Raw genomic sequence first — 12,002 nt, forward strand, 5'->3', positions numbered from 1 at the left:
TGGGTAGGAGATATATGCAGGAGGTATAGATATACATATACATATATGTACACAGTGTATGTGTAGATATATACATATATTTCCCACCTATACATAAGGTCATATATATAAGTATTTATGATATATATTTATTTATCTCCAGATATATACATTTGACCCTTGAACAACATGGGAGTCAGGGGTGCCAACCTTCCACACATATAACTTTACAGTTGGCCCTTCATATCCATGGTTCTGCATCCTCAGATTCAATAAGCAGGTTCGTGTTATACTGAAGTACATATTAAAAAATTTTTTTTAATTAAAAAAAAATTCACATCCACTTATAAGTGGATTGGTGTAGTTCAAATCCATGTTGATCAAGGATCAACTGTGTGTGTGTGTGTGTGTGTGTGTGTGTGTGTGTGTATGTATATATATCTCCAGATCTCAATAAGGTTTGAAGGAATCTTACTACCAGACACAAATTCCCTTTTTCTGAGCCATAGAAGTTTCTTTGGAAAGCAATAATGTTCCATGAGCAAATGTTCACTGCTCTCAGTGCAAGTGAACAGATGCTCCACAATAAAAATTTTAGGTTTATTTAGCTACTAAGTAGAACATCTGATACACTGCAAAATTTTACCTCTTTAATCTGTTTTTCCCATTTTACTATGTTAAGGCTCAGAAAATAAAAATAGAGAAAAAAGTAAATGGAAGAAAAGATTTTGTTGCAAATATGAGGATGAAGGTGCAATATTATCCATAAAGATGAAATTTAAGATTGGTTACAAAATGCCATATGAATGAAAACTCTGCGTGTAACAAGAAAGGGTGATAAAGCAGTTAAGAATACAATGGATTAAAAGCATTAGAGCAATTTGTTTTTAGTTCTTTAACTGCCATTATCAAGCTGTGTGACCTTAGTCAAGAACTTTTACCTCTTTAGATTTCAATTTATCAATTGTTGAAAAGTAGGGGATTGAAACAGTCATATTGCATAATGCAGTTGCCTCCTAAAACTGATATTTCTGTTTCTACTCTCTTCATAGCTCCCAATCAGCTATCCACAGAACCAGAGTTGTCTTTTTAAGGACCTTATTCATAAAATTACACTTACTTGCTTAAAACCAACCAAGAAATCCCTTTATCCCTTAGAATAAAATCTTAAAATTCAAGGTCCTTCATTATCTAACTCTTTCCCTACCTCTCCCATCTGGACTTCCTCCACTATTGGCATTGTTCTCGAAGGTCCCAGCACCTTACCTTCTTTCCTTGAACACACTCATTTTCTAATTTCCTCAGGAATCTATTACCTGTTGTGTTTTCTATTTTATTTATATGTGGTTTGTTTATTTTTATACAAAAATGACTCTCTGATATTACCTTATTTGACTTGTTTACTGCCTGTTTCTCCTCTCTCCAACATAAGTTCCATCAACTCAGAAATCTTTTTTGTCTTCATAATGCATCACTATCAGTTAGAATAGTGATTGGTATATAAGAGGCTCTTAATAAAAAGTTTGTCAAATAACTGAATAAACTTATTGTATAATTTTACTTAAACTGGACTAACGTAAATAAGTAATCTTTTTTTTTAATTGGAGTAAAATTGCTTTACAATGTTATGTTAGTTTCTGCTGTACAATGAAGTGAATCAGCTATATGTATACCTATATCCCCTCCCCCTTAGACCTCCCTCCCACCCCGCCCCCCCATCCCACCCATCTAGGTCATCACAGAGCACCGAGCTGAGCTCCCTGTGCTATACAGCAGGTTCCCACTAGCTATCTATTTTACACATGGTAGTGTATTTATGTCAAACCTAATCTCCCAATTCGTTGCACCCTCCCCTGCCCCCTCTGTGTCCACATGTCCATTCTCTATGTCTACGTCTCTATTCCTGCCCTACAAACAGGTTCATCTGTACCATTTTTCTAGATTTCACATATATGCGTTAATAATATATGATATTTGTTTTTCTCTTTCTGGCTTACTTCACTCCGTATGACAGACTCTACATCCATCCACATCTCTACAAATGACCCAATTTCATTCCTTTTTTATGGCTGAGTAATATTCCATTGTATATATGTACCACATCTTCTTTATCTATTCGTCTATCGTTGGACATTTAGGTTGTTTCCATGTCCTGGCTATTGTAAATAGTGCTGCAATGAACACTGGGGTACAAGATTATTGCTTATTGGCCTAAACAATTCATATGACTTTACATAGAGATCCAATTTCCTCTTCAATTAGACACCATTGATTTGTATTTATATGGCTTCTTTCTTCATTATTAACAATTCTTTAGCATGTTTGGAATATTTTTCTCTTCACTCAGAATATGAATTTGCAGGGCTTACCGAGTTTAGTAACTGCCATTGGCAAAATAAATCTATTGACAATCAGGCTAACTAAGGATACTGACACTCCATGAAATAATATCTGGAATAGAAAAAAAAACAACAACAAAGTAAGTTTTCATCACAATGTCATATAATATACTCTATATTTACCAATGTAAATTAAGCTAGGATGTACTATGTCAATAGATACTCATGGCAGAGGGGAATTTGGATGTCAGGCATGATGAAAGTACTCTGGGGATTCTCTATCTTCTTGCATGTGCTTCATTCACATTTCTGGAACCAAACCAAAAATCAGGACACATGGTTTGATAAATATTTATGTACATATGGAGACATTAGGAGAAAATGCTTGTTCTTAAACTCCATAACTGCACTTCTTGAGCCCTGGAAATATACCTGTGCTTCACCAATTCTCACCCACCATACACACCTCCATGTACACAGCCACACAGTTCTCTGCTCAACATTATCAGCACATCTGTATGAAATAATTCTCTCCACCTAGGAAAAGAGAACAACTCAGAGGCCTTGGTATGTTTGCTCCACCTCATATTTTGCTTCTCTGGCATCCTTTCATTGCCAGTAGGGAGGAGCAATTGACGCCTTTGGTGCCACCTGTTTTTTTTTCTCCACTTATATCCCAAGTTAATCTCCATGGACAGATGAAGCGATACTTTTCAATTTGATACTACATACTTCCATTGATTTATGGAATTCTAACTTCCAGAACTTATTTTAAACTCTTAGCCAGTCCTCTATTCTTTGGCTACAAATGGAGGTTAGAGACAGAGCATGAAACCACACCAGAGGCTTTCAAGGTTGCATACTAGGATCACCAGAGAAACTTTAAAATATTGGTGCCCAGGATGTTCCCACTGAATATTCTGATTTAATTCTTCAAGGATGCAGCCCAAACACTGGTAATTAGAAAAACCAAGGTATAATCTACACACATTGAAATGTACTTATGTATCATTTGATAAGTTTTGACAGTGCATATACCCATATAACCCTCAGTCCTATTAAGATGTAGAATATTCTCATATCCCTCCAAATTTCTCCAGTGCTGCTCCAATCAATCCCCACCCGACACGAGGCAACTACTGTTCCTATTTCTATTTCTATAGGTGAGATTTGCCAGTTCAAAAACCTTCATTTAAATTGAATATTATGTTTCTCATTGTAGTTTTAATTTGCATTTCCCTAGAGTAATGATGTTGAGCATTTTAATGTGCTTAGTGGTATATATCTTTCTTTTTGAAACATTTGTTTAACTCTTTTGCCTATTTTAAAAATTGGGTTGTTTTTCTTTTATTATAAAATTGTAGAAATTTTGAAAAATATATTCTGGATAAAAGTGCATTGTCATACAGATGGCCAACAGGCACATGAAAAGAAGCTCAATAGCTAATTATTAGAGAAATGCAAATTAAAACTACAATGAGGTATCACCTTACACCAGTCAGAAGGGCCATCATTAAAAAGTCTACAAATAACAAATACTGGAGAGGGTGTGGAGAAAAAGGAGCCCACCTACACTGTTGGTGGGAATGTAAATTGACACAGCCACTATGGAAAACAGTATGGAGGTTCCTTAAAAAACTGAAAATAGAGTTACCATATGATCCTATTCCTGGGCATATATCTGGAGAAAACTCTAATTCGAAAAGATACATGTGCAGCAATCTTCACTGCAGCACTATTTACAATACATGGAAGCAATCTAAATGTTCATCCACAGATGAATGGATAAAGAAGATGTGGTATATATATATACAATGGAATATTACTCAGCCATGAGAAAGAGTGAAATAATGCTATTTGCAGCAACTTGGATGGGCCTAGAGATTATCATACTAAGTGAAGTAAATCAGACAGAGAAAGACAAATATCATAGGATACACTTATGTATGGAATCTAAAAAATGATACAAATAAACTTATTTACAAAACAGAAATAGACTCACAGACATAGAAAGCAAACCCATGGTTACCAAAGGGTTTAGCAGTGGTGGGGGGAGATAAATTAGGAGTTTGGGATTAACATATACACACTACTATATATAAAATAGGTAAATAACAGGACCTGCTGTATAGCACGTGGAACTATATTCAATATCTTGTAATAACCTATAATGGAAAAGAATCTGGAAAAGAATATCACTTTTCTGTACACCTGAAACTAACACAACATTTCAAATTAGCTATATTTCAATAGAAAAATACAGAAGAAAGTACATTATCAGATATATGTGTTATGGATATTTCCTCTCAGTTTGTGACTTACATTATCCATTTATGTAAAGCTATCTTTGATGAGCAAACATTTTTAATGTTGAGAACTCCAATTACTATTGTTTTTTTGTTCTAAAAACCTTTTGTCTATTCTAAGGTTGCAAAGGTATTCTCTTATGTTTTCTTCAGAAATTTTAGGGCTTTGATTTTATATTTATATCTATGATGCATCTCTAAGAACTTTTACATATGGTGTGAGGTAAAAATGGAGGTTTTACTTTCTTTGGCAACTTATTTACCTTATAAATGGGAGTCTGTACTTTTAGGCTGCCTTCATCCATTTCCTCCATCTCCTCTCACCACCTCTGGCCATCACCAATATGTTCTCTGTTTCTATGAGTTCAGTTTTTTTAGATTTCACAAATAGTTTTTTGAATGTTAAACTAATATTTCTGGACATATTTTTTGGATAAAGTCTATTTGGTCATAATGTCTTATACTTTTTAGATATTTAAAATTAATTGGCTATATATTTTCTAAGAATTTTTGCATCATGTTTAATTAATGGTTTTGTTTGTTTGTAATTATCTTTGTTGGGGTTTAGTATCAGAGTGGGCTGGCCACATAAAATAAGAAGGTGTTTCATCATTTTCTATTTTATGAGAGAGTTTATGTAGAATTGTTATCATTTATTCCTTAAATGTTTGGCAGAATTTGCCAGTCAAGCCATCTGGGCTTCTAGTTTGTGAGACAGTTTTAATTTATATACCCAATTTCTTTAACAGATATAGGGCTATTCAGATTTTCTATTTTCTTTTGTGTCGGTTTGGGTAAGTTGTGTTTTTGAGGAGCTTAACCATTTTCATCTAAGGTATTGAATTATTCTGACAAAAAGTTATGCATAATTTCTATTTTTACTCCTTTAATAACTGTATAATTTGTAGTCATGTTCTCTTTTTCGATATGGATATCAGTAATTTTTTCCCTATCTCTTTCTGCCTATCTCTGTCTCCATCTCTTGCTCTTTTTTAAGGTTTAACATTTTATTTATTTTATTTTTTTAACATCTTTATTAGAGTAAAATTGCTTTACTGTGTTGTGTTAGCTTCTGCTGTATAACAAAGTGAATCAGCTATACATATACATATATCCCCATATCCCCTCCCTCTTGCGTCTTATCCCACACGTCTAGGTGGTCACAAAGCACTGAGCTGATCTCCCTGTGCTACACAGCTGCTTTCCACTAGCTATCTACTTTACATGTGGTAGTGTATATATGTCCATGCCACTCTCTCACTTTGTCCCAGCTTACACTTCCCCCTCCCTGTGTCCTCAAGTCCATTCTCTATGTCTGCGTCTTTATTCCTGTCCTGCCCCTAGGTTCTTCAGAACCTTTTTTTTTTCTTTTATTAGATTCCATACATATACATTAACATACGGTATTTGTTTTTCTCTTTCTGACTTACTTCACTCTGTATGACAGACTCTAACTCCATCCACCTCATTACAAATAACTCAATTTAGTTTCTTTTTATAGCTGAGTAATATTCCATTGTATATATGTGCCACATCTTCTTTATCCATTCATCTGTTGATGGACACTTAGGTTGCTTCCATGTCCTGGCTATTGTAAGTAGAGCTGCAATGAACATTGTGGTACATGACTCTTTTTGAATTATGGTTTTCTCAGGGTATATGCCCAGTAGTGGGATTGCTGGGTCATATGGTAGTTCTATTTTCAGTATTTTAAGAAACCTCCATGCTGTTCTCCATAGTGGCTGTATCAATTTACATTCCCACCAACAGTGCAAGAGGGTTCCCTTTTCTCCACACCCTCTCCAGCATTTATTGTTTGTAGGTTTTTTGAAGATGACCATTCTGACTGGTGTGAGGTGATACATCATTGTAGTTTTGATTTGCATTTTTCTAATGATAAATGATGTTGAGCATCCTTTCATGTGTTTGTTGGCAATCTGTATATCTTCTTGGAGAAATGTCTATTTAAGTCTTCTGCCCATCTTTGGATTGGGTTGTTTGTTTTTTTGATATTGAGCTGCATGAGCTGCTTGTATATTTTGGAGATTAATCCTTTGTCAGTTGCTTTGTTTGTAAATATTTTCTCCCATTCTGAGGCTTGTCTTTTCGTCTTGTTTATGGTTTCCTTTGCTGTACAAAAGCTTTTAAGTTTCATTAGGTCCCATTTATTTATTTTTGTTTTTATTTCCATTTCTCTAGGAGATGGGTCAAAAAGGATCTTGCTGTGATTTATGTCATAGAGCATTCTGCCTATGTTTTCCTCTAAGAGTTTTATAGTGTCTGGACTTATAAGAGATCTTTAATCCATTTTGAGTTTATTTTTGTGTATGATGTTAGAGAGTGTTTTCATTTCATTCTTTTACATGTAGCTGTCCAGTTTTCCCAGCACCACTTATTGAAGAGGCTGTCTTTTCTCCATTGTATATTCTTGCCTCCTTTATCAAAGATAAGGTGACCATATGTGTGTGGGTTTATCTCTGGGTTTTCTATCCTGTTCCATTGATCTATATTTCTGTCTTTGTGCCAGTACTGTACTGTCTTGATTACTGTAGCTTTGTAGTATTGTCTGAAGTCAGAGAGCCTGAGATCTCCAGCTTCATTTTTCTTTCCCAAAATTGCTTTGGTTATTCAGGTTCTTTTGTGTTTCCATACAAATTGTGAAATTTTTTGTTCTAGTTCTGTGAAAAATGCCATTGGGGGTTTGATAAGGATTGCATTGAATCTGTAGATTGCTTTGGGTAGTATAGTCATTTTCACAATGTTGATTCTCCAATCCAAGAACATGGTGTATCTCTCCATTTGTTTGTATCATCTTTAATTACTTTCAACAGTGTCATAGTTTTCTGCGTACAGGTCTTTTGTCTCCTTAGGTAGGTTTATTCCTAGGTATTTTGTTCTTTTTGTTGCAATGGTAAATGGGAGTGTTTCCTTAATTTCTCTTTCAGATTTTTCATCAGTAGTGTATAGGAATGCAAGAGATTTCTGTGCATTAACTTTGTATCCTGCTACTTTACCAAATTCATTGATTAGCTCTAGCAGTTTTCTGGTAGCATCTTTAGGATTCTCTATGTATAGTATCATGTCATCTGTAAACAGTGACAGTTTTACTTCTTCTTTTCCGATTTAGATTCCATTTATTTCTTTTTCATCTCTGATTGCTGTGGCAAAAACTTCCAAAACTATGTTGAATAATAGTTGTGAGAGTGGACAACCTTGTCTTTTTCCTGATCTTAGTGGAAATGATTTCAATTTTTCACCATTGAGAACGATGTTGGCTGTGGGTTTGTCATATACGGCCTTTATTATGTTGAGGTAAGTTCCCTCTATACCTAGTTTCTGGAGGGTCTTTATCATAAATGGGTGTTGAATTTTGTCAGAAGCTTTTTCTGCATCTATTGAGATGATCATATGGTTTTTATCCTTCAGTTTGTTAATATGGTGTATCACATTGATTTATTTGCATATATTGAAGAATCCTTGCATTCCTGGGATAAACCCCACTTGATTATGGTGTATGATCCTTTTAATGTGCTGTTGGATTCTGTTTGCTAGTATTTTGTTGAGGATTTTTGCATCTATGTTCATCAGTGATATTGGCCTGTAGTTTTCTTTCTTTGTGACATCTTTGGTTTTGGTATCAGGGTGACGGTAGCCTCGTAGAATGAGTTTGGGAGTGTTCCTCTCTCTGCTATATTTTGGAAGAGTTTGAGAAAGATAGGTGTTAACTCTTCTCTAAATGTTTGATAGAATTCACCTGTGAAGCCATCTGGTCCTGGGCTTTTGTTTGTTGGAAGATTTTTAACCACAGTCTCAATTTCAGTGCTTGTGATTGGTCTGTTTATATTTTCTATTTCTTCCTGGTTCAGTCTCGGAAGGTTGTGCTTTTCTAAGAATTTGTCCATTTCTTCCAGGTTGTCCATTTTATTGGCATATAGTTGCTTGTAGTAATCTCTCATGATCCTTTACATTTTTGCAATGTCAGTTGTTACTTCTCTTTCCTCATTTCTAATTCTATTGATTTGAGTCTTCTCCCTTTCTTTCTTGATGAGTCTGGCTAACGGTTTATCCATTTTCTTTATCTTCTCAAAGAACTAGCTTTTAGTTTTATTGATCTTTGCTATTGTTTCCTTCATTTCTTTTTCATTTATTTCTGATCTGATCTTTATGATTTCTCTCCTTCTGCCAACTTTCTCTCCTTCTGTTAACTCTGCTAACAAAGTTTGTTCTTCTTTCTCTAATTGCTTTAGGTGTAAGGTTAGGTTGTTTATTTGAGATGTTTCTTGTTTCTTGGGGTAGGATTGTATTGCTATAAATTTCCCTTTTAGAACTGCTCTTCCTGCATCCCATAGGTTTTGGGTCGTCGTGTTTTCATTGTCATTTGTTTCTAGGTATTTTTTGATTTCCTCTTTGATTTCTTGAGTGATCTCTTGGTTATTTAGTAGTGTAATGTTTAGCCTCCGTGTGTTTGTATTTTTTTACAGTTTTTTTCCTGTAATTGATATCTAGTCTCATAGTATTGTGGTCGGAAAAGATACTTGATATGATTTCAATATTCTTAAATTTACCAAGGCTTGATTTGTGGCCCAAGATATGATCTATCCTGGAGAATGTTTCATGAGCACTTGAGAAGAAAGTGTATTCAGTTGTTTTTGGATGGAATGTCCTGTAAATATCAATTAAGTCCATCTTGTTTAATGTATCATTTGAAGCTTGTGTTTCCTTATTTATTTTCATTTTGGATGATCTGTCCATTGGTGAAAGTGAGGTGTTAAAGTCCCCTACTATGATTGTGTTACTGTCAATTTCCCCTTTTATGGCTGTTAGCATTTGCCTTATGTACTGAGATGCTCCTATATTGCGTGCATAAATAATTACAGTTGTTATATCTTCTTCTTGGACTGAACCCTTGATCATTATATAGTGTCCTTCTTTGTATCTTGTAATAGTCTTTATTTTAAGGTCTATTTTGTCTTATATGAGAACTGCTACTCCAGCTTTCTTCTGATTTCCATTTGCATGGAATATCTCTTTCCATCCCCTCACTTTCAGACTGTATGTGTCCCTAGGTCTGAAGTAGGTCTCTTGTAAACAGCATATATATGGGTCTTGTTTTTGTATCCATTCAGCCAGTCTATGTCTTTTGGTTGGAGCATTTAATCCATTTACATTTAAGGTAATTATCGATGTGTATGTTGCTATTACAATTTTCTTAATTGTTTTGGGTTTGTTATTCCAGGTTTTTTCCTCCTCTGTGTTTCCTGCCTAGAGAAGGTCCTTTAGTATTTATTGTAAAGCTGGTCTGGTGGTGCTGACTCCTCTTAGCTTTTGCATGTCTGTAAATGTTTTAATTTCTCTGTCAAATCTGAATGACATCCTTGCTGGGTAGAGTAATCTTGGTGGTAAGTTTTTCCATTTCATCACTTTAAATATGTCCTGCGACTCCCTACAGGCTTGCAGAATTTCTGCTGAAAGATCAGCTGTTAACCTTATGGGGATTTCCTTGTATGTTAATTGTTGCTTTTCTCTTGCTGCTTTTAATATTTTTTCTTTGTATTTAATTTTTGATAGTTTGATTAGTATGTGTCTTGGCATGTTTCTCCTTGGATTTATCCTGTATGGGACTCTCTGAGCTTCCTGGAGTTGATTGACTATTTCCTTTCCCATATTAGGGAAGTTTTCACCTATAATCTCTTCAAATATTTTTTCAGTCCCTTTCTTTTTCTCTTCTTCTGGGACCCCTATAATTCAAATGTTGGTGCATTTAATGTTGTCCCAGAAGTCTCTGCGACTGTCCTCAATTCTTTTCATTCTTTTTTCTTTCTTCTGCTGTGCGGTAATTATTTCCACTATTTTATCTTCCAGGTCACTTATCCGTTCTTCTGCCTCAGTTATTCTGTTATTGATTCCTTCTACAGAATTTTTAATTTCATTTATTGTGTTGTTCATCATTGTTCGTTTGCTCTTTAGTCCTTCTAGGTCCTTGTTACACGTTTCTTGTATTTTCTCCATTTTATTTCCAAGATTTTGGATCATCTTTACTATCATTACTCTGAATTCTTTTTCAGGTAGACTGCCTATTTCCTCTTCATTTGTTTGGTCTGGTGGGTTTTTACCTTGCTCCTTCATCTGCTGTGTATTTCTCTGTCTTCTCATTTTGCTTAACTTACTCTGTTTGGTGTCTCCTTTTTTCAGGCTGCAGGTTAGTAGTTCCCATTGTTTGTGGTGTCTGCCCCCAGTGGGTAAGTTTGGTTCAGTGAGTTGTGTAGGCTTCCTGGTGGAGGGGACTGGTGCCTGTGTTCTGGTGGATGAGGCTGGATCTTGTCTTCTTGGTGGGCAGGACCATGTCTGGTGGTGTGTTTTGGGGTGTCTGTGAACTTATTATGATTTTAGGCAGCCTCTCTGCTAATGGGTGGGGTGTGTTCCTGTCTTGTAAGCTATTTGGCATGGGGTGTCCAGCACTGGAGCTGGCTGGTCGTTGAGTGGATCTGAGTCTTAGCATTGACACGGACATCTCTGGGAGAGCTCTCGCCGACTGATATTATGAGGAGCTGAGAGTTCTCTGGTGGGCCAATGTCCTGAACTTGGCTCTCCCACCTCAGAGGCTCAGGGCTGACACCCAGCTGGAGCACCAAGACCCTGTCAGCCACATGGCTCTAGTCCTCCCCTTGGCACTCTGTGACATAATCAGGAGAAATCTCTGAGTTCCTGGGTTCTCGCTGGACCAGGCCCCCAGCCCCTGCTGCGGGTGTGCCTGATGGTGTTCAAAGAAGAAAATGGTTCCTGATGGAGGAGACTGAGTGGAGGAGGCAGCTTCACCAGGCTGCTGCCAGATGGGCTGGTTCAGAAACAGAGTGTAGTACCCTGAAGCTACCCTTAAAGGCAAATGTTTGAGGGACAGGTACAGTTTGTTCTCTGGCACAAATTTTTGACACCTCCAAGCTCCCAGGAAAAACTTCTTGACCTGAGGATAGTGGAAAGTCTTGTCAAGTTGCTGTAGCCTTGACCTTGACAGACTTAGCATGGGAGCCCTAGGTGTCCGGGCCAGAAGCTCCCATGCTACCCCAGGCCCTTTGGGTCCCTTCCTTTGCATATGTACTTTTTTAAAGTAACTGCCAAATTCTTTTCCAGAGTGACTGTACTATTTGTTATTCCTACTAGCAATGTATGAGTGGTCCAGGTTCTTTGCATCCTCACCAACATTTAGTTTCATCACCATATTTCATTTTAGTCCTTCTAATAGAGAGATATCTTTTTGTGGTCTCAGTTTGCATGTCCCCAGTGGCTAATGATGTTGACCATTTTTTATGCTTATTTGTCATCTGTATATCCTCTTCTGTGGAATGTCTCTTCCTGTATTCTGCCCGTTGGACTGTTAAAA

General features: G+C 36.2%; 1 protein-coding gene across 1 annotated transcript in view; it reads right to left on the minus strand.

The window, feature by feature from the left end:
• SLC9C1 (solute carrier family 9 member C1) overlaps nt 1-12,002 on the minus strand; it is a 114,478-nt gene that overhangs the window by 60,854 nt on the left and 41,622 nt on the right. Inside the window, exon 12 of the mRNA XM_061192729.1 lies at nt 2,349-2,430. Coding sequence (XP_061048712.1) covers nt 2,349-2,430 — 82 coding nt within the window. The remainder of the gene's footprint in view (nt 1-2,348; nt 2,431-12,002) is intronic.

This window comes from Eubalaena glacialis, chromosome 6, assembly GCF_028564815.1.
Source record: "Eubalaena glacialis isolate mEubGla1 chromosome 6, mEubGla1.1.hap2.+ XY, whole genome shotgun sequence".
Taxonomy (NCBI): domain Eukaryota; kingdom Metazoa; phylum Chordata; class Mammalia; order Artiodactyla; family Balaenidae; genus Eubalaena; species Eubalaena glacialis.